At 52.5% G+C, this 26505-nt stretch overlaps 2 protein-coding genes across 3 annotated transcripts in view; one reads left to right on the top strand and one right to left on the bottom strand.

The window, feature by feature from the left end:
• Ripor3 (RIPOR family member 3) overlaps positions 1-7623 on the top strand; it is a 67152-nt gene extending 59529 nt beyond the window's left edge. The window contains exons 14-22 of one of the 2 annotated variants that reach the window (XM_075963146.1): positions 203-333; positions 1033-1156; positions 2199-2334; positions 2760-2921; positions 3134-3295; positions 3744-3946; positions 4958-5041; positions 6407-6497; positions 6884-7623. In XM_075963146.1, the coding sequence (XP_075819261.1) occupies positions 203-333; positions 1033-1156; positions 2199-2334; positions 2760-2921; positions 3134-3295; positions 3744-3946; positions 4958-5041; positions 6407-6497; positions 6884-6978 (1188 nt within the window). In that variant the 3' untranslated portion in view covers positions 6979-7623. The remainder of the gene's footprint in view (positions 1-202; positions 334-1032; positions 1157-2198; positions 2335-2759; positions 2922-3133; positions 3296-3743; positions 3947-4957; positions 5042-6406; positions 6498-6883) is intronic. The other variant, XM_075963147.1, reaches the window with a different exon arrangement.
• An 898-nt stretch (positions 7624-8521) lies between these two features.
• Positions 8522-26505, bottom strand: part of Ptpn1 (protein tyrosine phosphatase non-receptor type 1) — a 47011-nt gene continuing 29027 nt past the window's right edge. The window contains exons 2-9 of the mRNA XM_075963145.1: positions 24660-24750; positions 22132-22232; positions 20297-20395; positions 15885-16022; positions 13552-13761; positions 13082-13243; positions 12212-12432; positions 8522-11449 (exon numbers count right to left, since the gene is read on the bottom strand). Coding sequence (XP_075819260.1) covers positions 11236-11449; positions 12212-12432; positions 13082-13243; positions 13552-13761; positions 15885-16022; positions 20297-20395; positions 22132-22232; positions 24660-24750 — 1236 coding nt within the window. The 3' untranslated portion in view covers positions 8522-11235. The remainder of the gene's footprint in view (positions 11450-12211; positions 12433-13081; positions 13244-13551; positions 13762-15884; positions 16023-20296; positions 20396-22131; positions 22233-24659; positions 24751-26505) is intronic.

Genomic DNA, 26505 nt, shown 5'->3' with positions numbered 1-26505 from the left:
CCTGAGCCTCTCTCCCTGTGGTCTGTCGCAAGGGTGTTGGGCACAGGTTTGTCTCTCTGGTGACCTTGTCTCAGGCTATGCTGGTGGGACACTGGAAGTGCCACATCCCAGACTCACTCTGCTGAGCTGGCTTGTGCTGGGGCCGGTCACATCCTGGATGGCTGTGGGAGGGCAAGACCGTCATCCTGGTGCTTTTCCACAGCCGCGAGGGGTGCAGCCGGAACCGGTGTCAGTGCAGAGTCTGATGGACTGTATCCTGGAGAGCTTCGCCTTTCTGAATGCCGACCTTGCCAGTGATGAGCTGTCCCTGTTTGGGGGCTCCCAGGCTCCCGAGTGAGTGCACACCCATGGGGACACCTCTGGGCAGCTGTAGCTCCATGCTGGTCTCATCACATCTAGTTTTATTGTGCTCGGTGTTTCCTCTCCATATCACTGTCCCCACATAGCTAGAATGGCCACTGAGGTGATCTCAGGCAGTAACAGCAGCACACAGCAAAACCCTCACCTTGACCTCAGTGGCTGCCATGCCGACCACCCTCCCTAGTAACTGTCTTGCCCAGCATTCACTCTGGACCACCATCCATCGGCCTCGCTACCTATGCTGATGGCCCAGTGCCACTTCTCTCCCCAGACCTCAGCCAGACAGAAGGGGACAGTCTTCATTTCTTTCTCTCCAGTGGTCCCACAGGGAGATTCCAAGTCTGATGAGCCAGTTGGGCCTTGGGGGAGGGGCGGCGGTTCAGCTCAGCCCTGTGAGCCGTAATATCCCCACCCTGAGTCTGGGCTTCCTGCCCACTTCACAGAAGAACAAAATGAGGCTTTGGCGACCAACCAGGAGCACAGCCTCGGGTCCCCTGGGTAGCACTGCCTTCCACACCTGATGGATTTCCAGCCAACTTTCTTCCCCTTCCCGCCACTGAACTCCCGGACCTGGGGCCCAACTCTCTGATCTGGAGCTCTGGGGTGGGGTGGCGGTCAGGGAAGGGGTTCCCTTGCTAACCCAGTGGTCACTCATTTCTTTTGTCTCCTCAGGAAGGACAGTCCCCCACCTCCTCGGCCGTCATTGAAGGTGTCACCCAGCGAGCTCACAGCTGGTGTCCTGGAGCTGGACACACTGCTCACCGTCCACCTTCAAGTCTGCAAGGCCTTGCTTCAGGTGTCAGGGTAGGGCTTGGCTGGGGTGGGCTCTGGGCTCAAAGGTGGCAAAAAAGTCTGGGGTCAGGTAAAAGGAAACCACTCTGAGAGCCGATGCCATGGAGACTCTGTGGCAGGAGGTAAGGAGCCATGTTGGGTGTCAGGGAGCCAAGCCCTGAACTGAGAGGGTGGTCTGGTATACACGTGTTAGGTGCCACACCAGTCCAAACTGGTTCAACCCCAGGAACTGAACATGGTGGGCTTCAGGCTATGCTACTTCCAGGGGCCCAAATGCTGGGAGATGGGCTTGGCCGTCTTCCCGCTGCTTTGTGATGGTGGTTGTGATGGTGGTTGTGATGATGGTTGTGATGATGGTTGTGATGATGATGGTTGTGATGATGATGGTTGTGATGATGATGGTTGTGATGATGATGGCTGTGATGATGATGGCTGTGATGATGATGGCTGTGATGATGATGGCTGTGATGATGGTGGCTGTGATGATGGTGGCTGTGATGATGATGGCTGTGATGATGGTGGCTGTGATGATGGTGGCTGTGATGATGGTGGCTGTGATGATGGTGGCTGTGATGATGGTGGCTGTGATGATGGTGGCTGTGATGATGGTGGCTGTGATGATGGTGGCTGTGATGATGGTGGCTGTGATGATGGTGGCTGTGATGATGGTGGCTGTGATGATGGTGGCTGTGATGATGGTGGCTGTGATGATGGTGGCTGTGATGATGGTGGCTGTGATGATGGTGGCTGTGATGATGGTGGCTGTGATGATGGTGGCTGTGATGATGGTGGCTGTGATGATGGTGGCTGTGATGATGGTGGCTGTGATGATGGTGGCTGTGATGATGGTGGTTGTGATGATGGTGGTTGTGATGATGGTTGTGATGGTTGGCTGAACTTGGGCAGGCTGACCCTGGAGGCTCAGCTTAACGAAGAGAAGGGTGCTTAGGCCATGGTAGAAGCCACCTCTGGGATAGAGCAAGTGTGGGCAGCTGAGAGCAGAGACGTACATGGCAGGCTAACCGGAGCATCCCGGCTGATTCTAGAAGCTGGCCTCCCCTAATCTGTCACGGATGGTCCAGAACTGCCTCCTGGAGGAAGCAGAGCAGCAAAGGCAGGTTCTGGAAATGATTTCAGTCCTTGACTCGGAGCAGGTCAGCAAGGCCAGGTCGGTTGAAGAGAGTAAGTAGCAACCAGCTTCATACCCATGGCGGCCTTGCTTCTCTCCCCCTTCCATGAATGGGTGGATTGGCTGGGCTTCTGCATACCTTTGTGTCTCCGTATACTGGGGAGGCCACTGTCGGGTTCACCAAAGCCATCCCCACCCACATCCTGGTGGTTCCACCAAGGAGCAACAGCTGTCACCTCAGTTCTTTGTCTACCCCTGCGGACCTCTCTGGGGAGTCCAGCTTCCTAGTTCATCGGGGTGGCTGTGAGTGGCTGACATTATGAGTGGGGACAAGGAAGGTGACTGGAGCAACACGGGCCTGAGAGGAGGTCCCTGTATTGGGTCTCCTGCCCTCACTTCCAGCTTCGGGTCCTGGTGAAGGGGTTTCTGGTGCCTGTGGCTGCTCCCGCCAGGCTGCTGAGCAGCTACTCGCTCTCAGTCATCCCACAGACTCCTCACAGGAAGGGTGGCCTGGCATTGTGGCAAGGATGTACCCAGCCTGGCAGCGTCCTGGCTTGCCCTGCTTCCACACTCCTCAGCCAGCTCAAGAAGATGTTCCTACATCGAGTCCGAGGGAAGTACCCTGGCCAGCTTGAAATAGGTAGAGTCCTTCTTGCTTGCCACTTTCTCCAGGAAATGGTGGTGCTACAACTGGGGGCGTCTTCACAGTTCGGGCCCTGTATATTTCCATGCACATCCCCACTGTCCTGCCCCCTGGGAAAGCAGGCTGCGAATCCCTGTGCCTCCCACCAAACCTTGAAGGGTTGTTAGAGGAGGCTGTGCAGCTCCTCTCAGGGCCCTTCCCTCTGCCAGTGTGTCGCAGGCTCCTGGAGCAGGTAGTCGGCTGTGGTGGGCTATTGACCACAGCGGGGCTCCAGGAAGAGCAGATGGTCACCTGGTTCCAGTTCCACAGCTACCTTCAGCGGCAGAGTGTCTCTGACCTGGAGAAACACCTCATCCAGCTCACCAAGGAAGGTAGGGCCTGGCCATGGCGATGACCTGGAAGCAAGTTACAGCCCACCCTGGGGGCTTTGTCCCTTCTGGCTTGGGCCACAAACCAGATGCATGCAGCTCTCCCTATAGCTGTCAGAACCAAAAGTGGGAGGTGAACAACCTAGAGCAGCCCCAGGGAGAGGAGATGGGAGCCGCAAAGTCTGCCCGTCTGGTTTCTTTCTGAGTCAGAGTCTCCCTATGTAGCCTAGCCTGTCTTCAAACTCACCATCCTCCTGCCTCAGCCTCCCAAGTGCTGGGATTACAGGTGTGTACCACACGCCCAGCCTGGCCAGTGGCTCTGTTCATTTTTCAGGGGCATGTCAGATCCGTTTGTAGAAGCGTCTGTCGGGATGTGGCGATGCTCCCTCTGCCGTGGAGCTGCCCCTGCGGCTAGGGCAGCTCATGGTACCGGCCTCCCCTTCCTTTTCAGTTACTCTCACTGAGGAGCTGCACGGTGCGAGTCCAGCCAAGGGCTTGAGGAAGCTGCACGGGAAATGCCTGGGCCAGCTGCAGCCCCTGCCCCAGACTCTTCAGGCTTGGGCCTTTCTGCAGCTGGATGGACCGCCGAGGCTGTGCAGGGCTGCCAGATCACGCATGGCTAGTGCAGCCAGGAATAGGCGTTTCCGGGAAAAGGTGTGGTGCACGCATGGGCATTCTGGCTGGGTGTGCAGGAGTATAAGGTGGGAGGGGCTGGAGAGATGGCTCAGAGGTTAAAAGCACTGACTGCTCTTCCAGAGGTCCTGAGTTCAATTCCCAGCAACCACATGGTGGCTCACAGCCATCTGTAATGAGACCTGGGGCAGCATACAGGCAGACAGAACACTGTAGACATAATTAATAAATAAATCTTTTTAAAAAAGAGTATAAAGTGGGTGATGGGGGCTACACTTACCAGATTTGAGGTCAAGTGCTTTAAGAAGGCTGAAGTGTGGCTGGAGTCACTAGGACAGTGGTTCCCAACCTTACTAACACTGCTCCCCTTTAATACGGTTCCTCATGTTGTGGTGACCCCCAACCATAAAGTTATTTCATTGTTAACTTCATAACTGTAATTTTGCTACTATTATGAGTTATAATATGAATATCTAATATGTGACCCCCCCCAGATGGGTTGAGACCCACAGGTTGAAGAATATACCCAGCACCAAGTCACAGCCTGGGCTTGGTCTCTCAGACCTGCAAAGCATCTTTCTGAGGGCTGTCTTTAAAATTTTAATATTTGTTTGTTTGTTCATTCATTCATTGTGAGTGTATGCGCCACATCCTGAGTCTGGAGGTCAGAGGGCAACCTGAAGGAGGCAGTTTTCTCCCTCCACAACATGGGTTGCAGGTTCAAATTCAGGTGGAGCTGGGCATGATTACACATGCCTTTAATCCCAACACATGGGAAGCAGAGGCAGGCAGGTCTCTGAGTTTGAGGCCAGACTGATCTACAGAGTGAGTTCCAGGACAGCCAGGGCCACACAGAGAAACCCTGTCTTGAAAAATCAAAGCCAAAAAAGTTTTGTGGAATTCACTTACTAACCAGCTAGTGTTCCGTCTGGGGTTAGCCCTCCTCCTGACAAAGGGCTGAGTTTGGGTCACTGAAGCAGCTGGGGACCTGCTTGCCCTTGACCTCTGTCTAATCCTGGTGTTCTCCCCCAGGCTCTGCTGTACTACACCAATGCCTTAAACGACAGTGACACCAAGCTCCAGCAGGCAGCGTGCATGGCGCTGCAGCAGCTTGGGGTGAGTCCCGTCTTCCCTAGTGACTGACAGGAGGCCACCCATGGTGAGGGCTGGAGCAGCAGCAGCAGCTTCAAAACACTTTCACTGGAACAGCGTGTGTGTGTGTGTGTGTGTGTGTGTGTGTGTGTGTGTGTGTGTGTGTGTGTGTGTGTGTGTGTAGGAGAGGGTATACCAGTAGCAACTGACACCCTAGTAACAGCCAGCCCCCCTAGACTCCAACAGCAGAGGTCCCACACCAAGGAACTCCCTGCCCAGCTCCACAGGTTGTAACATGATAAATTCTTGTGAATGAGAAAAAGACAAGGTACAGGAATGGGAAAGCTGCCCAGTCACCCTCGACCTCAGCAGGAACAGCTGGCCACCTCTGGCACATATCCTTCTTGCTTGCAGGGACATGTGTACCCTGAACTTTGCTACGAAACATAACTTTACACGAGCCAAGGGCTACGTGCCCACAAGCACGAGGGACTGAGTGGAATCCCCACAGAAAAGCTCCGAATGGTGGCCCCCACCTGTCATTCCAGTGCACGGGAGGTAGAAGCAGGGGATTCTGGGACTAGCCAGCCAGCATAGTTTACTTGTGAGCTCCAGGCTAGGAGAGGCCTCATCTCAAAACATGGTGTGGATGGCACCTGTAAATTCTAACTTTGTTCACATCGTGTGTGCAGGGGAGCGTACATGTGCACTCAACCACAGAAAAATGCAGTTTTCATGCATCGAGGGGAAAAAGCCAGGTATGGGGGCACATCCCCATGACCCGGGGCCAGCCTGGGCTTCATAGTGAGACCGTCTCATAAATGCCACTACGAGCATTTTTGTAAATAAGGTTTTATAAAAAGCCACACTGGGCTCCAGCTCATCCTGGGCCGGATGACACAGGACAGCTTCCGAGCCTGTGAGCCATGCCTTCCCCACCGTCCCTGCACTCCCATGGTCGAGGTGAAGGGGACCTTGTTAGGTCACCTCCATCCGTGCTGGGGATCCGCCTTGTCTAACCTTGTTGCCTACTTGTACATGCGAGTTGGCTCAGTGTAGAGGAAACCCACTGCCCCCACTCACTCAGCACTGCCCCAACAGGAGGATCCCTGCTAAGGGTGAAGGGGTCAAAGGTTGCATGGGAGCGGTGTCTGTGGATGTGTGGCAATCAGGCCCTGGGTCTCCAGAGTACAGGACAGTCAGGGTGTATTAGATGATGTCGACAGACAAGCTGATGGTGGCCTTGCTTGCTGGCCTGCACTGGGGTGTGGAAGCCTGGAGGTCTCTAGAGAAGGACAGGCCCCCCAGGAACACCAGGGTTGGCGTGCAGGGATGATGCAGTGCGGTCTATCTGCTGCCTAACAAATCTTCTTCTTCCTGACCTCATAGGGTATTGAAAGCATTGAACAAATCGCCAGCCTGTGTCGGTCGGACCTGGAGGCCGTGCGGGTGGCAGCACGGGAAGCAACATTATCATTTGGTAAAGCGCAGCCAAAGCCTCCCCACCCCCACCCTGGGCAGCACAGTGGGGTTCCAGGGATGCTAGGGACCTGGCTGCAGGCTACCTGTGCTTTGCAGCCCCTGCTCAGTAGTGCAGGGTCCCCTCATAGTAGGTTGACAGCTAAGGTGTAATTCCCCCTCTCCCACTTAGTTTATGGTCCTTGGCAAGCGGTGGGCAGAGGCAAAGTCAGGCCAGTGCTCAGGAGACCTCCGGCATAGAAGGCTGTTTCAGGTGTGGATGGTTCAGTCAACAGTAGGGGCAAGGGACCCCCACCGACTACTGTCCTGCCCCTCTAGAGACACCAAGACCTGGAAGCAGAACACCGAGGTGGTGACGAGCTGGTGATGGATGTCTTTGTGTTCCAGGTGAGGAGGGCCGCTTAGCTTTTGAGAAGATGGACAAGCTCCAGTCAGAACAAGAACTCTACCAGGAAGCAGATTTTGAAATCACAATTTTCTAAGCTGTGACCACCGAGCTCCAATCCAGCACCTTTCTTCCTTGACACTTCCCGGCTTCCATAGGGCGAGTTTTGAACTGAGCACCCCAGGCACTCCCTCACAAGTGTGAGCTGTGTCAGCACCCAGCCCAAGGGCACAGTGCTGTACTCCCAGAGCAGGAAGAAGGGGTATGTGGGACCTCCAAGGATGTGGCCTACCCCAAATGCTGTTTTTGCTTGTCTTGCCTTCCTGGGGTACAGTGTCAGGGGCAGCTGGTGCTGGCTGAGGATCAAGGGTTCAAGACAGACATGCATGGAATGCGAGCTCCCTGCACACCCTGTGACAGCTAGCCAGTGGTCAGGCCCACCTCTGACGCATGCCAACCTGCTGCCCGTTAGATGAATTGCTTCAGAAGCCAGAGATGAGGTGAGGTTTTCATTGAGGTGACTACGGAGGCACACGATGGGTTTCCTACTTGAGTGGGTAAAACACTTGAAACTGGGCATCTGAGATGTCCATGAGGGGCCGAGTGGCTCTCAGGGCTGACTTAGACAACCCCATTTAGTTAGCTGGACCACGTGTGCTGACTTATCTTGGTATTTATTTGTCTCATTCATGTTCATTCTCTAAAATCTCAATTAAAACCTCTGTAGTGTATGGTTTACCGTACTGCCCACGTAGATAAGGTTGTGTCTGTACAGCCAGGCGGGAGAGGGTGGCAGAAACCACAGGACTCTGTAGAACCCAAAGGGGATCCTCGCTGCACTTGATTCCCATGCTCATGGCAGACTGCCCTCCTCTGGGGACACTTTGAGAATACCCCAGGCCTTTGCAAGCCTTTACCTGATGGGGTTTGTCCCATACCTGAAGCTTTCCGCTGGGACAGTGGGCACAGCACTTCCATGGTTCTGGGGTGCCAGGATCATAGCGGGGACCACTTACTGCACAAGAAATTGTGAAACTGAGAGGTACAGAGCTCTGCTTTTTTTTGGGGGGGGGGGAGGCGGTGAGACAGAGTTTCTCTGTGTAGCCCTGGCTGTTCTGGAATTTGCTTTGTAGATCAGGCTGGCCTTGAACACACAGATCTCTCTGCCTCTTGTGGTGGCTTTAAAGGTAGGGCTGTGCTTTCTACCACATCTGTCATCGCAAAGTCTGAACTGAAACAGTCACTTGGGGACCCTATATGCTGAGTCTTGTACACGAACTTTTGGGTCTCATTTCAATCTCTGTCATGTATACATCAAATGTGGCATTATGGATGTCCTGAGAAGGGATGACCATGGTGTGTGACAGGCAGCTGGCCGAGGTGTGGTGTGGAGCCTGAAACAGGGACTCTAGTGATGCCTGTGGGCCTTGTTCAAGTACTGCAATGTGTGCCAAAGAGCGGGTTCCTGAAAGAACAGTATGGAGGTCCCAAGTGAAGGCAGGCTGGCCAGCCACTAGCACTCGCAACCCAGAGCACGCTAACCCTGCAGGGCAGACATCTACCTCATGCTGTCAGGGACGGATAGATGGCTGCCCATCCTGGCTCAGGTCTGTCAGGTAAAGAAACAGAACACATCTATGTTCTTTAAAAACATTTATTGTTGCAACTAAAATGAAGACCCATTAGTGATTCGGCAAGTTGGAAATGGTGCAGTCCGACAGTTCTGTGAGGTCACAGAAGACCCTGAGACACCCCCACCGGGGCATGCACCACCCCACACACCTGCAAAGGTACTATATCGGAAAACTTTTTTGTTGTTGTTCGTTTTTATTTTTGTAAAAATGGTTTATTCTATGGCCATCCAAAAAAAAAAACAAAATGACCTGCTGAGTAAATATTGGTTTAAGGCATACAGCAGCTTGCTACCTCCAACACAGGCAACGGGGTGGAGCGTGCCCGTTCTCCAGGACATCCACCTAGAAGGCTACTGTACATACCCCACTACTACAGGTACAGTCCACTGCCAACTGCTCCCAGCCTGGACCCTGGCTGTGCCACCTCCCTAGGCTCTGTGGGCAAGGCCACCACCATTCCCACCAGTGGCTGTGCTGGCTTCTCTGGGTGAAAGGCAAAATGTGAAATGCTGGCAAGAGGCAGTTTGGATTTCCAGCTGCCTTCGCTTCTTATTGTAAAAAAGCCACCCAATGTGGAGGTCTTGTGTCCCTCACAGGAAGAGTCATGAGCACCATCATCAGTCTCTACCAGGCTCAAGAATGACACGCCTCTGGGCAAGGTGACCCGGGCCAGTGATGACAGCAGCTGTTCTAAGGACTGTCACCCACGCTGTTCCCTTGCTTCCAATCCTGGCCTGCTCCAGAAGAGCGTGAACTTGGAATGGAGGGACTGATTCCAGAGGTGGAAGGGCCCTGGGAATGAGGTGTGATCGTGGAATGTCTGAGGTGCGGTGGGGCTTGGCAGGGCAGGCCAGCGAGCCTGGGGTGTCCTGCCGGAGTGAGGCAGTATCTGCACTGGACAGAACTGCTTCCACAGAGAGGCAGTTACTCAACCATGGCCACATCTGGTCAGAGTATGCAGAGGTGGCTGGACATGGGCTGCTATTGAGTGAGCATCAAAATTCCCCATGTCAAGAACATGGTACCACCAGGGCAGGAGACTTCATGTTTTCGAACTCTCAGGGGAAGCGGAGATTGGGAACGGGATCTACAAGATCATGGGGAGAAAGCCCAGGTCTCATTCTCGCACATCACATCAGTAGCCACAGGGCCTTTACACATGCCCACACTGTCCCATGTTCCTGAAGCTCAATAGCTCCCAATGTCCTACAGCCCCGGCTCCTGGCCCTAGCTCTGGCTGTACAGTGGCTCCCGTCAGTCTCAAGCCCAGGACTCATCTGATACTGTACTTGACAGAGCCCTAGGTGCCAGGCTGACACCTTACATCATCAGCTCAAGGACGTGCTCACGCAGTGAGGACGCCTTTGGGAAAGGTGAATAAATAAAGAGCGGGGTGGTTTCTAGGGAGGTGTGGGGCCTCATGCTGCCTGAGCCAGTGCTCTGCTCTGCTGTTCCCTTGCACTCCTCACCATCGTGGGCTTGGGACTCCAGGAAGGATAAAGCAGAAAGGGAGATACATGGCTGAAGGAGGTGGTGGCTCTGTGTGAACAAGCCTCCCCGGCAGCTCGCTCGGCTGGCTAGTGGCTTTCCTTCCCCGGCATGGCCACTTGGCCTGCGGCCAAGAGGCCGGAGGGCAAGCTGTGCTGTTGGGTAGCAACCCCATGAAAGCGCATGCCTCCCCACAGCCTGGCCACTACAGCACTGGAGGCAGCCATGGCAAGCTCGGTGGTGTTTTATGAGTCCTGACTCTGAAAAGCACCACTAAGGAAAAAGTCTTGCAAAAATCAGCTGATGCCTTCAAGGATGATCACCGGCACAGGACTGAATGTTTCAGAGGTTGGTAACAGTCCTGCGAGGTGGCTTCCATGACACCAAGGCTCCTTCCTCCTCCTGTCAGCCATGCTTGCACCTCAGCAGTGTGGGTTCTACCACAGTGGTGCTTACTTCCCAAATGAGATGGAAACCGCAGGGTGAGTGCTGGCAGCCACCTAAGATGAACTTGACCCTGAGGCAGGGCCCCAGGGAAACCCACTTATAGGGATGGGATGTTGAGGGCAGGGATATCAGCAAGATGGCTGTCACAAGGAGGGGGAGGGTGCAGGTGAGTTTGGAAATGCAGCGGGGACACCTGAGCAAAGCAGAGCTGGGCTTGCTGTTTAGAGGCAGCCTGTGCTGCTCTCCTCACAACAGGGCGGCTCCAGGACACCTGGCAGCTCAGAGTACACAGCGGGGGGGGGGGGGGGGGGTGCCCAAGCCAGCAGGAGCTTTACATCCTGACCATTTGGGAAATCGATGTAAATCATGAATCTAATCACACGCAAAAGGGCACAAGAGAATCTCATGAGTGCCTAGCGTTTTTTTTCCCCCAGAAATAACAAAAACCTGCCTTTATAAATGTTAAAAACAACAATGTGTTGTAATTTTTTTTCCAAAAACAAACGAACAGAGAGAGAAAGGGGAGGAGTGAGGTGAGAGCGAGTGAGTGAGAGTATTTGGCATTTCCTCTACTTCTCCTCAACAGGTTAAGGCCCTGAGATTAGACTGTTCTTGGGACCATGGGGCTCCTGCCAAGCCCAGTGCACTGATGCCCCTCCTGGGGCTGGCCCTTCCAGTTCCACCACAGGCTTGCGAGCTGTTCCCAACAGTGGGTCAGACGCCGCAGACCGAATCCTAAGCTGGGCAGCAGAAGTGCCCAGCACACTCGCGCTCACAGCAGTCCGTCAGTGAAAGCACACCCGGTAGCAGAGGTACGCACCAGTCGCCAGGGCCGTGGCCATGCACACGTTGACCAGGAGGGGCTTCCAGTGAGTTGGCCAGTGTGCCTTTTGTTCCTCGTCCGTTGGGGACAGCTCTTCCTTGGTGGGAGCAGATGCCTGGGCGCCCTGAAGACCTCCAGCCACCACTCGTTTTCTAACTTCAGTGTCTTGACTCACGCTGGGGAGAGGGGAAGAGGCAGGTTATTCACCTCGAAAAGATGGACAAGGGCGTTACCACGAAGGAGGAATTCTGGAGAAGCAAGCCATTCATGCTGCACCGGGTGGGAAGGTCAGCACAGACAGCAGCCTGTTTGTCTTCTAGCTCTTGGGGACCTTGGGCAATACCCATGGCCAGGGCTGGGCTTCATTCAAGTCACCTGTAGCCCACCAATGTATGTGCTTTATCAGAAATGGAAACTCCTAGCTGTAGCCAAAGATGAGCTCAGGTCCATGTCCCAGTTACAGGGGAAACATGGCTTCCTTAGTCCTGGTACACTGGTAGCTGTTATCTTCTATGACCAAGGATGCTAGAATGAGTGCAGCCAGCCACGCCTCTCTACACTGTGTTCAGAGCCAGACCGTGTGTGCCACACCTCCAAACTGCCCTCTAGGAAAGAGACAGTTGCCCCAGGAGCTGGCTCACGTGCTACTTCCGACAGGCGCATACTTTATCCTCCCTACTCCACCACACACTGCTGTGCACACGCCCCTTCTCCAAGTGGAGGGTCTGCAGCACAGGTCTACTATCAGCTCAGTGCTTCAGTTACCAGTGGGTGCTCAACCAGGGTGAGCAAGCAAGCTGCAACACCTGCCCAGTTTAAACTGAGCAGATCAGACAAGCACCACAAGGTGGCACTGGAATCCCATTATAACCTGTCACTGCATAGGGACACCCAGGGGCAATGGGCACTTTCTGCCAGGATAGAGGCCCCTCCATCACCTGCTCATGCTATGCACAGCACTTAAGGGGTCTCTGCATTCCTCTCTGGCCAGGCTGTCTTCGTTCTCACAGGTGTCCTCGCTCATCCACTGGTGGTTGGAGAAGAGTTCCTTGCATTTCCCATTGTGAGGCTCCAGGATACGTTTGGGTGGCCGGGGAGGTGGGGGGACATGCTCGGGTGGGGGCTCCAGGTCCTCATGAGAGAGCTCCTTCCACTGATCCTGGGAGAACAGTGACAGAAGCCCATGAGTGCTTGTTCTGGGTCTCCCCAGGTGAGCAGCCAACAGCTCAGCAGCAGCTCTGGGGGGTCTTGGTTCTAGGCAATTATCTGGGAGGTAAATCTGTTCTTTCTGAGGTGGGGTCTCAGGTGGCCAGGCAGGCCTTGGACTCCTGCCATCCTGCCTCCATTTCCAATGGGCTGGGACAGTCTTTAGGGAACCAAGCCTGCTCTTCTGCTGAGGGCTCTGCAGGGCACCTGGCAGGCAGAAGGGCGGCCCACTTAGTGACTCTAGCAATGGCACATGCAAAAGGGAGTCCTCAACAGAGTTGGACCTTTTTTTTTTAATTTATTTATTATGTATACAGTGTTGTCTGTCTGTATGCTTGTTGGCCAGAAGAGGACACTAGATCTCACTACAGATGGCTGTGAGCCACCATGTGGTTGCTGGGAATTGAACTCAGGACCTCTGGAAGAGCAGTCAGCGCTCTTAACCTCTGAGCCATCTCTCCAGCCCCAGAGTTGGATCTTTTACACCTGGAGTTACTTTCAAAGATAAGTCTTGATGTATGTGCACAGGTTGCATGGTCTATCCTCAGCTACAAACTGAGCCCCAACACCAACACACATGTGCTAAGCAGAACAGCACTGACCTGCACTGAGGAGTCGCCCATGATAAACTTTGCACCCTCGATCACAGCCAAGTAGGAGAAGCGCAGTTGGTCGGCCGTCTGGATGAGCCCCATGCGAAACCTGCGCATCTCCAGAAGCACTTTTTTAATATCCACAGAAGAAGGGTCTTTCCTCTTGTCCATCTGCAAGGCAAGAAGACTGGGTCAGTCAGAGGAAAGTCACAGAGGGCTGGTAAAGGACTCAAGAAAATGGGAGAAAAATGCAGCAAACTGGGACCCTCTAGACATGAGCTATGGGGATTCTGGGATGGCTGGCTGCCGTGACAACTGGGAGTGCCCTGGGAACAAAGCTAGAAGGGACAGAGCCACTGCCATGGGAACTGGCGAAGGCAAAGGCTACAAGAGAGCATCCCCCAAGAAGAGTCTGTGGATAGCGACAGGGTGGGCTCAACGACGCTCCCTTTCTTCCTGGGCTTGCACAGCCTCCTCACCAGCAAGAGGCAGGTATCAGCCAGACAGAAGGTCCCCGACCTGCCGATGCCAGCGCTGCAGTGCACCACAATAGGGCCATGCTCCGGATTGAGGGAGCCCGACTCTCGGACTTTGAAAAGGAAATTGAGGAAGGAGGCAGGTGACTCGGGAACTCCAAAGTCAGGCCATGTGGTGTAGTGGAAATGCAGGATCTCCCGGGCCTCCTGGTTCTAAAAGAGAGACTTGCGGTTAGGCTGGGCACATTGTTTGCACAGACCCCACGTGAGCACCAAGTGACTTCCTGGCTAGCCGCCTTCTTAGGTAGTGGATAATCCTCTTATCTTTCTGTCCCTTCCATACCCATGCACAGGTGGCCACAACCGTTTTAGCCTATAAGTCACCACTGGCACCCTAAATTTCAGGAAGAGCTCCTGTGGGGGGGGGCACTGGCACCCTAAATCTCATCTCAGGAAGGGCTCCTGTGAGTGTGTGTGTGTGTGTGGGGGGCTGGCACCAAGTCTGGATCGCTCAGGGGGACCTCTGGGATGGGTCAAGCAACTGTTACTTTGGAAGAAACTGTGATAATTCAAGTCTCCAAAGACAGATTGCCATACAGTACACGAGCCAGCATTCCAGTGGCAACTGCCTATGGGTTTGCCACACACTCATTCACCTTAGGGACCACACCCACTTGTAGAACTGTCCCATGGTGCCCTGCAGTTGAGCAAAAAGAATGGCCTGCAGCACTGCTTCCACTCTGCCCTTTCCTAGACGATCCAGTAATTTTTACAGATATTTGGGGGTGAGGGGTGCCACATGTCACATGCACATCTGGAGGTCAGAAAACAACTTGCAGGTCACTGACAAATGCCTTTGTACACTGAGCTATCTCACCTGCTCCACAGTCCAGCATTCTTTTTTAAACAGAGACAGGGTATCTCTGTCTAGTCCTGGCATTCACTCTGCAGATCAGGCTGGCCTTGAACTCAGAGATCCGCCTGCCTCTGCCTCCCTAAGCGCTGGGATTAAAGACATGTGCCACCACTTCCCAATTTATGTTCAGTATTCTTAAAGGAGGCCAGTGAAGGCAGGGCCCCAGAATTACAGAGGGCTACAGCCTGTGAGAGGAAAGGAGCAGCTACAGATGCCCAGGCTAGGCTTGGTGATACCAAGGTGCCATCTGTCTGCAAAGTACAGGAGGTCCCTGCTGTGGTACAAACATATGAAAGACACGGCCAACCCTCAGTGTGGCTATAGACACAGGGTGGTGTGCACAGCTGGGGTCCATTTTAAACCCTGCAGCGGCTCTGCCTACTGCCCTGCAAAAGCAGACACCACCTGTACTGGGTGCAGAGACGGAGGAGTTTCAAATATGTTTAAAAAAACTAAGAAAGAATGCAAAAAGTCTTCTTTCCATCCCTACAAAGAGCACAGGGCTCCTCATCTGCCACCTTCCTCCAGCCTGTCCATCCCTCCAAATGGATTCTGTTCTAGGTTCCAGAAAAGTCCTAATATTGAAGCCCTTGAGCTGGCCTTGTGCCTGGAATCCTAGCACTCAGGAGGCAAGGCTGGTGGACTGTAAATGTGAAGCCAGAATGGACTACTAGTGAGACCTGAGACCTGTCCTGCTACAAGGAAACCACCCCAAAGCAGCAAGCCTAGACAAAGCCTCAGCGCTCCTGCCCTGGCTTTGCTGCCGACAGACACACTTCTGCTTGCTCTGAACTGTCTGAAAGAAACTAGAAAAAGCAAAGACATGGGGAGATGTCCCTCGGACCCACTCAGCAATTAGGCAAAGTGGCCAGCAGTGGCTCCACCATGCCTGGGACTCATATGGCCTCCTCAGTCACAGCTCTGTACGAAAGAGCTTCTACTGTTCCTAACTCCAGGCTCTTGCCATGCCCCTGAACCTCCTTTTGTTGGCAAGCCTACCTAAGATCTGGTGAGAAAGTCTCAGCTACAGGAGAGCTGGGCAGTGATGTGAGCCTTCCTTAAGAAGGCAGACCAGACAAAAGGTGCAAACTTGCTGTCATTTCTCCTGCAAGCACAGCTTTAGCCCTCCAGTTCCAAAGGCAGAGCAGACTACTCTCAGGTAAGAAGCTGCCTTTTCCCCTTAGAACTGTGTTAACTGGTGCAAACATGAGAGAGCGTTGTAGGAGGTGCTTGTATCTTGTCCTTTGTTGGTGCCTGGGCACAGGCTCATAGAGCAGCAAGACCCGCTCACATGGTGTGGGGCCACACTGTGTACAGGGCTCACAATTCCTGGGAACACTCCAGCTGGAACCAGCACCTGAGGACTAAGGACAAAAGCAAGCAAACAATTTCTAGAAGACTTCACACACGCCATACTCACAGCCAGGTTTTCCAGCTCCAGCTGTCGCACTGTGTAATATGACTTGACATCTTCAGATACCAGTGTCAATTTCAAATGTGTGTCCTCAAAGACCATCTCTTTTTCTTCTTTCTGTGGCCAATACTGGGCACATTTTAACTGGGGGAAAACAACACTAGATTACCCTGAGTGGCTGCTACATGAGACAGGAGACTTGGAGGGCGGTCTGCTAACTATGAGAACTCAGAGGCCGGAGTCTCCCAGGTAAAACAGTTCCTACCCTGACCTGTAAGGCTCACACTTCCCACCCAGCAACAGCAGCACAGTACAGAGGATCCTGGTCCTTGTTGTGATGTGAAACCACACCACACAACTGTGCCCTTCACAGATGTCTTCAGTAGCATCTCAATATGACCAGAGCCCCAAAAGGAAACTCACAGCAACAGGACAGAGGGTTGGAGCCTCATCAGGCTGAGAGGCTGCAGTCAGCCAGCTAGAGGTGGGAGGACAATTTGCAAGGTGCAGCTCACCAGTTCATTCCAGTCTGGTTCAGTTCAGAAGGTACAACTGTCCTGACCCTTTATTCTGCTACCTTCAGAAACCACTTGATCTTCATTCAAATGCTGATAATTACAGCTTTTGATGAACTCAAAGATTTGGTCTGGGATTTAGGAAAGGAGACGGGGCTGGATCTCCATCTCACAGACCCCATGAAGTAAGTTCAGATGCTCCGATGGTCCTGCAGCAGACAGCTGTTCTGGCTCTCCAAGGCAGGACTGAGAGGGTGCCCAGGCAGAGGAGACCCCAGAGACCTTGAACCTCCTCAAGGAATGCAGTAAGCTGCTCTTTGGTACAGAACACACAGAGCTCACACGCCTGGCCTGTTCCAGGTCTGGCCTAGTCTGCTGGGAGATGTTCCCTCTCTCAGGGTGGGTGGATGGGGGAGAGTATGGAGGGGAGACACTGGGAATAAAGATGACCTGGGGGAGGGGGGAGCGGGATTGCTCAGGCTAGCCAAGCAAAGACAGAGGTCAAAGAGGCTCTTTGGAGAGAAGGTCCTGATGGCTGACAGGGTAGTGTCTCAGAGGAAAGCAGCAGACAAGACAAGGAAGCAGAGCACAGTGGGACTGGGACCTGGGGCTGGGAAGAGCCAAAGCTGAACAGAACTGAAGACCTGTGGGTCCTGTTCTTCTAGGGCCCAGTGCTGCCCTCCCCCCAAACCAAAGCAAAAAGTTGAGAAAGCAGTATAGGAATTAAGGGTCTACAACGCCAACAAGGGAAGGAGAGAGCTCGGTTTCAAGGTCTGGCCTGCTCAACCCATGACCCATCCCACTTTTAAAGACCAACTGGAGAGATAGCCCCTCAGCTAGGGCGACCCTGTCAGCATAAGCAGATCATAACACAAAGGCTAGGTGCTAGTGAACTGTGCACAGAGAGACTTGAATGAGTCATTTGTTCCCAAATTTAGATCCCAGGCCACTATGCTAGGGTGGGTACTCACCATGATCAGGGAGAACGCCAAGGGGCTGTCAGTACAGAGGAGGTGGTGGATGTCCTCACCTTAGAAGCAAGGCAGGCAGACTCTAACTTTTACTTCTAGAAACCCAGAACAAGCCTGACAGATCTCTACTTAAGCAAAATCTACAATTTCAGAGGCATTTTGGCACACAGCCAAATGTCCATCAACTAACATTTAATTAGGTGTCTATAGGACCACACTCAGTCATTTCCCATAAAAATTTCTGCTTTTAAACACACAACAAAACAGCACACCATCCCTACTTCCAGTTAGCTGGTGGCATGCATTCACACGCTGCCTTGAGCAGAAGCCTGACTTTTCCTGGAATGTGAGCAGGCCATCGCTGGAACTGACACCAAGGCCCTCTGGCCAGCCCCATCCAGGAAGGCTGCAATGCCAGTATGCTGGCATCCCAAGTTTATAGTCCTCTCCACCATGAAGCCTGAAGCTCATGCAAGTCCTTACAAAACCAAGAGCCAGACAGTCTGGGGAAGAAACTATGACAGTCACTGCTGTCTTCCTGACAGGGTGGCCTGTTTTCATCCCCAAAGGATGTAAGACAAGAAGCCTGGGCTACCAAGTGCCTGAACCCCAACTCTGGCTCTCACAGGGTTTTACGAGACAAACAGGCTGTGTTTTGGAATACAAATTACATTCACCTAACCCTCTCCTACTGTATAAATATCAGTCCTGCGCTTACACACAGCACACACCATGTGGCCACGTCTAAGCTAAGTTTCAACTAAGTTCTTGAACTAACAAGAACTCTGGCCCCTGGTAGCCCCAGGCTAATGTACACTGTCTATGGCATAGCTGGTTTCATAAGCACCTGGTCCATGTACTGAAGGCAGGAGGTCTGAGAGGAAACAGTATAGAGTCTACATGCAGCTCAGGCCTCTGCGACCCAGCTCTGCGGATGGGGATGGCTGGAAGCAGGTGAGGGGAGCAGCACATCTACCATCCTGGATTCTACCCGTCCCTGGGACTGCTGATGCGCATCCCACAGAGCACACTGCTCCCTCGGCCCTAAGTGGAGCAGAATAGTTCTAAAGGACCACTGACAAGCTGCCATGGGATACAGCAACCAGAGGACCGGCTGTGTTTCCGATGGCTAACACAGGAATCCTGGGGAAGGTGGTCGTGGTGGCTCTACTTATGATAAACCCAGGGTACTGAAAGCCAGACCTGGTGGCAGTTATCCAACTACAGAGCAGACCTTAGAATGTGACAACAGCTGCTCTAATGCAAACTTCTAACTACAAGGGGCCACCAGGACCCCTAGCAACACACATTTACATGTATAAGCATGTGTACAAGCATGTGTACCCTTACACACGTGCACAGTAAATCCTGCCATGTCTGACTTTTTAAAAATGATTTAATATTTTATTTACTTTTTATGTGTATGGATGCTTTGCCTGTACATATGTCTGTGTTCCATGTGTTTGCTTGGTATCTACTGAGGTCAGAAGAGGCTGCTGGATACCCTGGAACTTTTACTACAGGCGGTTGTGAGCTACTCTGTGGGTGCTGGAATAGAATCTGAGTCCTCTGCAAGAGCAGTAAGCAGTCTTAGCCATTGAATCATTTCTCCAGCCCCCCATATCTAATGATTTTGTGATAATGGGTTGATTTAAAATTCCGCCCTCTGGTTTTGTCAATTGACCACACTTGGCAGGCTCTGCATCTGTTATTAGGATCTATAAAAACAGGAGGTGGAAGTCAGACAACAGTATGGAGTCAAGCAGCCTCAAGGAAGCTAGCATGAGTGACTGGGACCCTTAGGCTCTGTGGGTGCGTGCCACTTGCTGGTGATGCGTGCCCTCACTCTGTGCACTTGGTTCTACCCTCGGGTGTGACTGCTGTCTTCGGAGGGGATGGAAGGATTCTTTGGCAGCCTCATGCTCTTGAGAGCTTGAAGAAGCTAGAGCAGCAGTGAGCAGTACCCCAGTTGAGCAACAGACAGCACAGAGCCTGTGCCTGGAAAGACCTTGGGACATTCTGTTCCTGTTCTCTGCTCCTGGCTATTGCTCCAGTTGGTCCCAACAATTCTCAGTTCATCTTTTCCAGGGACCTCAACCTCTGGAGCTGGAAAGTCTCTAAGTGACAACCATGTCCAGGGAGGGAAGAAAGGAAGCTGGTTCTGCCCTATGCTGATCTTGGGTAGCACTCAAAATCAGACTTCAGTGCCCATCACAGAAATGGGAAGAGAGAAGGGACAGGAGGTCTGGTTGTTTGATGACGCCTAGATCTGAGACACAGTGTCACTGTGACTCAGACCCTTGGACCAAAGGGCAGGGTAACAAACAAACCTGAGACCTGTCTAGGCTATGGTTTGGGGAATGAGAGAGACAGGTCTAGGTAACAGGTCCAGCCACTCAGGGTCTGCAGGCTGCATCATTGACTGCCCTTAGAGGTGAGCATGCAGTGAGACCCAAGTGACACAGGCCATTCTGGAAGTGTGAGACAGAAGGGACAGAGCCTGAGGAGGGGTGTTCCCAGAGTTTCGGGAACTCACAATGCCACGTGTCCTGAAGACAACTCACCAGCAGATGCTATGGTGGCCCATCAAATCTAGAAGCCAGTGTCCCACAGTTCTGCGGAGCCACCTCTGCCATCAAGAGGCATAGTCTTGCCAGTCAAAAAGGTGGGCTTGGTATTCACTACATAGGCAGTACCAAGAAAGCAGAGTCAGTGAGGCAGAGCGTCTGCCTCAGGCACCACAACGCCTGGCCTGCTGCTTCTCTCTCTCGTCATACCTGCCTTGCTCATAACAAACGTGTATCTATGTAATATTTATGTTTTTAAAGTAAAAAGGTGTCACGTAAAGGAGTTTGAAAATAGGAACTCAGGGAAATGAAAGCTTTATGGACTGCACACATAGACCGCAGCAAGGGGCATGGGGTGAACTTACCGAGCCTTTCTCCATGATACGGTTGAGCATGACCACACCCCTGCTCTTCTGCTCCCATACCATCTCCCAGAAGTGCCCACATGTGTTTGGCAAAGGGCCCTGCAAACACACAAAATATACACTCTACAACACTGGACACACAAACACAACATGCAGTCAGCTAGGGACAGTGTTTGGAGGTTCAGGCAGAATGGCTGCCAAGGTTGTCTGCTCTGTGGTCTGTCACCCAGTCCCACAGTCCATCACACGGTGAAGGTCATACCTCTGCACCTCAGCACAGAATGTCTTTTGGTCTGGGATGGTGGCTGAGGGGCTCTATTGGGCTCCTTGCCTAAAAGCATGGGGGTAGAAAACAAAGCTCCTGTGTGGGTGAGAGGCGGCATGGGGCAGGGCCTCCACTGTGACCTTCTAAGGTCAGGCGATCACCCCAGTCTCTGCCTGAGACCACTGATTAAAGGCAGCACTTGTTCACAGACCGCAGTGGTGCTGCAGGTGAAGGACTCGCACAGCACCTACATGGAGCAGAGTCAGCCTTTCTTCTTACAGCTAGCACTGGGGAGTCTGAGCATGGACAGCCTTGAGAGCGGGACCAAGGAAAGTGACAGATGTGGGCCACAAAGCATCTCAGAGGCGGCCTGAGGGGTCGAAGACCTGGGCATGACTGGTGCCTGCTGAGCACCGAGCTCGCCTAGTGCTAGTGGACAGCTATAGAAGAATGGCAGTGTACTGGGAGCTCGCTTCAGTCCTGTGGGACAGGAAAACCCACACCAGGGCTGGCCACATCTTTGGACCGAAACCTCTTCTAGAACAGCTCTCACCTACTTTGATCCAAGTCATTACCCTGTAAATCCCAGCATGTTTTTCTTCCCTACGCCAGCACCTGGCATCTTCTCATTCTTCCCTGAGTGCTCTGTCTGCAAGTGTGAGGCAAGGACACTGACAACAGCGTCATGCAGGTGACTTTCCCTCAGGTGAATGTCTAGGGTACCTGATGACCACCTAGGTCCTTCAACCTCTGCACTGCACAAGGATCCAGGTTGGTCCTGCATCCACAGAGCTGAAAACAGCCCATTGACGCTACACACACTGATTGGCCAGGGTGAGAGAACAGGGAGGGGACTGTACGGGACAGGGACACACCTGGGATGCTTTTGGTCAGGCAAACTGGCTTGGGACAAAAAGGGAAAAGAGTTGTGATGGATGAGTGCTGGCTCTGAGCTTCCGACTTCACTAGGATTTGATTTCCACATAGCAGGCAGAGGTCATGCTCAAATACCCTACAGCCCAGGGTATGTGATATGGAATGACCAAGGAGACTAAGATAAACAACACCAACCTGCTGGTAACAGGCTAAGACTGAAGAAAAGATTGAGAATAAGCTTTTATCCTCTTTCCAGACATTCAGTCTTCTGGTCACACACCATTAGGTGTGTTACAGGAAGTCCATGCTTTTTCAGAAGGTAGCCCAGAGCTATGGGACTTTTAAGAGAGGACTACTGAATGGCACTTGGGACAGAGGTGCCTGGCCAACCGCTAGCCCTCTTAGTTGCTGCCACAAGCACTCAATGCCGAGGTCCACACTTCTGTAGTCACAAGGTCTAAGGTCTTCTCCTGCCCATTAGGAGACCACTGGCAGCTTAGTGTGTCACCTCACAGTGCCCAGGGCAGACGCTGTGCCCACAATGATCTGAGGAGCACACTTCTTTTCTTGCTGCTTTTTGGCCAATGAGAGCCTTGAACTTCTCAAGGACATGTTGATCTCATCTGATGAGAACACAACAGCACTCTCAAGCTCTTGAGGTAACATGAAAAGCACAGTCCAGACAGCCTGTTACCTGGGTGAGAATATAGCTCCTCTGGGCTTCCTCCATTTTTATCAAACTGGCATTGATGTAGTCATTATCTTCCTGGTGCAATTTAATCCGACTATGATCAACTGAAAGACAAAAGCAGAGCTGGGTTAATCCTGGGGTCCAAGTGCCTACATTCTAAAGGAAGGCAGAGAGAGGGACCCACAGTCTAAAGAGCGTGCACACTGGTAGGGGCCTCCCTATTCAAGTGACACTAGTCATCTCTGAGTACCAGAAATGTCACATTCCACAGGAACAGCCATCAACCCAGACCATGCCCTCCTTGGGAAGGCAGATCCTAGGTCCCCCCCTTCCCCAGTCTACAGATCACAGGAGAACGTTAAGGATCCCCTTCCTAATGCTCGATCCAGGTTCCCAGGGTAGAGTCGAGGCTGTAAAAGGAAGCAGCTCACCAAGAGCTGCCCAGCTTGCTGTCACATACAGATGTCTCAGGAGGCACCAACATGATGACTTGGCCCAAGTCTCAAGCACTGCAGAGAAGAGAGTATCCACCTCATGTGCAGCAGTGAGCCATGTGCAATCAAGTGATTCAAGACCCTTTGGATGGTCGGGGGGTGGTAGCGCACACCTTTAATCCCAGCGCTTGGGAGGCAGAGGCAGGCGGATCCTGAGTTCGAGACCAGCCTGCCTGGTCTACAAGAGCTAGTTCCAGGAGAGGCTCTAAAACTACAGCAGAACCCTGTCTTGAAAAACCCTTTGGATGTTTTGATCTGAGACACTGACAAGGGGGTTTAAACTGGGCAGTGGTAGCACACATCTTTAATCCCAGCACCCAGGAGTTCAAGACCAGCCTGGTCTACACAGTAAGCTCCAGGAAAGTCAGAGTTGAATAGTGAGACCCTGTCTCAAGCAGGGGGCGATTTAATGAATAAAAGGCTCTCTCACAGTAAAAGTGCACAGATGTAATTCCAGGAACAAACTCACTAGGGAAGTTCTGCGCAGGCTCCTGACAAAGCTCTGTGCTTTTGTTTCTGTTTCCTTCACTACTTTGTCACAAAGCAGTGGCTCCCAAGGGCTGCCATTCTTTCCCTGCAGCTGTCGCAGGTAGGAACCTGTTCTTTCTGCTATAGCCCAGGGGAACCTGGTCGGGAAGATTCAATCACATCTTTCACCTGAGCCTAGAGGGGAAGGGAGCACAGCAGCCTGCCGGCTCTAGTGGCACCACAAGTTTCAGTCTGTCCTGGGTTGCAGGATCCTACTTCTCAATACTCAAACAATAAAACCTTTGTGAGAGGCACTGATGACCTCAAGGACTCCAACAACACTAGCTGGCCTTGGGCAAACTCTTCATCTTGTTAACTTCCTTGCTGAACACAAGCTAGTAAAAAAAGAGGAGCCTGGGGGTGCGCAGGGTCTGCACTCACAACGCCCATGGTACCAGCAGCACTCTGAGCTGGAAAGATCTCTTTTCACTTTGAACCATCTTTCCTGCCCCAAACATGAACAGAAAATTCTTTTTTCTATGAGAGTATGTGGAGAAAGAGAGAGACAAGAATATGCTTGGGGTGCAATGCTGAGAATGATCCCATGTGCTGCAAGGGGACACTGCAGTGCTGGCCCCCATCTAGGACAGCTGGTGGATATCCCAGGGCATCCTGGCAGTGGGAGAGGGACAGTCTGATATGGTCAGCCAGGACTCCAGAATATCAGCAAGGGTTTCTGCTGTGTCGCTTTGTTCTCAGTCACCCTCCACCTAGGGATCTACAAGTGCGCTGCAAATGGCTCGTGTTTACTAAATGCACATCTGAGGGGCACTAGGCTTAGTGGCTTACACTGCTGCTTCACTTCCACGCACTCCTGTACGGTGAGTGTGACTCCCATAGTGACAACCAGAGCCACCAGGGTGGCCAGCCAAGAGACACAAGTTTTGTGTTCCAACCCTAGACCCACTTTATATCTCCCAGGAACTTGATTGGCAGCCATGTAGATTTGGGTAGTCACAACCCTCATTGAAGAATAATGTCTACAGACCTCAAGTGGAGTCGGTAGCCCTGGGTCCTAATGGCAGATTCAGATCCTGCATCCAGTTTTGGCTTTTCTTGCTTTTCACACTTTACACATTTGGTTATTTACTCTGAAGGTATTTCTAGACCAGGAGCCAGGCAGAGGGGGCGGGCTCAGGCGCAGTCAAAGTGAAGGGCCATCTGGTGGAGTGGAGTACCTGTGATCATCATTGTGGCTCATAACTGGGCTTATAAGAGCCAGGGGCACAGCTGCTGAGTCACCCCGAAGAGGCAGTGCACTAAGCCTAAGCCACTCCACTTTGGGGAGGAAAATGACTCACCACAACACAGAGCTAAAGAGAAGGGCTCTCAACCACCAGATTTCCAGAAACTGGAGCCCCAGAGTCTGCAACAGTGAAAGCGAGCTATGACACTGTGTCTCCTGTGCTTACAACAAGAGACAATGAGGTCACAACCTCTACCACTCCCGGGACAGTGGCAGCTGTAACTGGGAAGTGTGATGGGGCAGTGGGAACAGTGAGTACTTACAGGGGCTGACATCCCGGTACCTGTTCCGGTTTTTGTTCTTAGGAAGTTTCGCCACTCTGCATGGGAAGTCACTGGCTTCATGTCGAATATCCTATAAAAAGGATAAAGAGTTCTCTTTTGGAATCTACACCAGGAATTTATCCAGACATGAGCTGGGCACTGGCTGAGTTAATGGAGCACCAGAGATGAGCCAGGCACTAAGGACTCATCATTCCAGACATCAAAGAGGCCTGGCAGTGTGGGCAGGCCAAACCGATGATGCTCAACTACATCCAATGTTACAGGAACAGAACACGCTGAGCAGGCCCAGACCTGGTGGGACACAGAGGAAGAAGGCTGTGCTACTTAGGAGGGCCTGTTAGCAGAGGCCAGAGGGCTTATGTTAGGAACAGTGAGTGGGCAGCGGGGAAGAATGGCAGATGGCTGGAGGATGTGGTGGGCAGGCTAGATCTTGAAGTGCTGGAATGTCAGGCCTGGGAGTTCCAACTAGAACCTTCTGGAAAGGAACACGTCAATAAACACTCCACCATCCAACTGCTGTCTTTGGAGGCAAACACGCCCCTGCACGAACAGAAGCAGCTTCCTCCTGCTCATCAGACTGCACACAGGCCCACCCTGCTCTTGCTGGGATGCCGCCAGTCTCAGGGAGCAGTCGGGGGGAATCTGCTTTCATTAGCAATGACAAGAGCATGTGCACTGTGAAAGTGCTACCATCATGAAACTGTACGTCTACAAAAAGTTTAAACTCTTGGGGTTGGTAGACTTTACCAGAGTGAGAAGGGGACAGAAGAGGCCATAGGGACAGCAGTCTACAAGCTGGAAATCAGACAGCTCAGCAGTAGAGCAGCTCCACAGTCCCCAGGAGACATGCAGGGTGTAGATGGCTGTCACCTTGGAAGGAAGGGTGAGACTCCCAGTGGGGGGTGGGTGAAGCCCCCTCTGAGCAGGGCTAGTTGCCACCCCAACCAACTCGCCTTCCCTCCAAGCTGCTATGCCAGCCCTCACTTCCGCAGAAATCAAAGGATGACCTTCGGGAAGAGTCAATCAGGCCTTTAGACTAGCTAAAGTGGGCTGGCGCAAAGCGAATGGCCGGTCCAAGGCACGAGTAAGCAGTACACACCCAAGCTCGGGCCCTGCCCTCTTTCAGATGCACACGTGGGGCTGCACTAGCTCCATTTCCTTTCCTGGTGGGAGGCCTTCAGCTGATCTGACCAGACAGCAGGAAGAACCAAAGGATGCCAGCATCCGGGTGTGCCTGTTTGCTCAGGGCTCTGTCCGTGGGCCTCTACTCTCCCTCACACAGATGCCCCCGATAGCGGATCTAACAGGAAAGCAAGGGCCAGGGAAAGAGCCCTTCAGAGGACACGAACTGCAGAGTTCAGAAAGCCTGAGAACAAATACTACCAACACACTCACAACAGTAAGCTCTCCTAAGAACAGGATGCCAGGATATATACTAAATAAAAATGTATTTTGTAATGTAAAACAATACAGCAAAAATGACAAGCTCAGTTGAAAAGATAAGGAACTCCTCCCATCCCCCTTTCAAAGGACAGCCAAAGATAGCAGTCACCACCCCTTTTCCAATAGGTTTTCCACAGCACGAGAAATAGACCAAGAAAAGAGGGGGAAAGAAACAAAATGGAAAATGATGGCAAAGGAAACTTCCGTGGAAACTGAAGGCTGACAGACTCTTGCCAATATGACCAAGACAACGGTGTCAACAGCTTGCCTTCTCTAGCACACTAACTGTGACATCAATCTACCCGAGGAAGTGAGACCTGAATCCAGCCAACAGGGGAGTCCAACTGAGACATAAGACTCTTTAGGGTCTAGATGACAGTCA

Source organism: Microtus pennsylvanicus, chromosome 2 (genome assembly GCF_037038515.1).
Source record: "Microtus pennsylvanicus isolate mMicPen1 chromosome 2, mMicPen1.hap1, whole genome shotgun sequence".
Taxonomy (NCBI): Eukaryota; Metazoa; Chordata; class Mammalia; order Rodentia; family Cricetidae; genus Microtus; species Microtus pennsylvanicus.
Note: the sequence above shows the minus strand (reverse complement) of the source record. Positions and strands in the feature narration are given on the sequence as shown.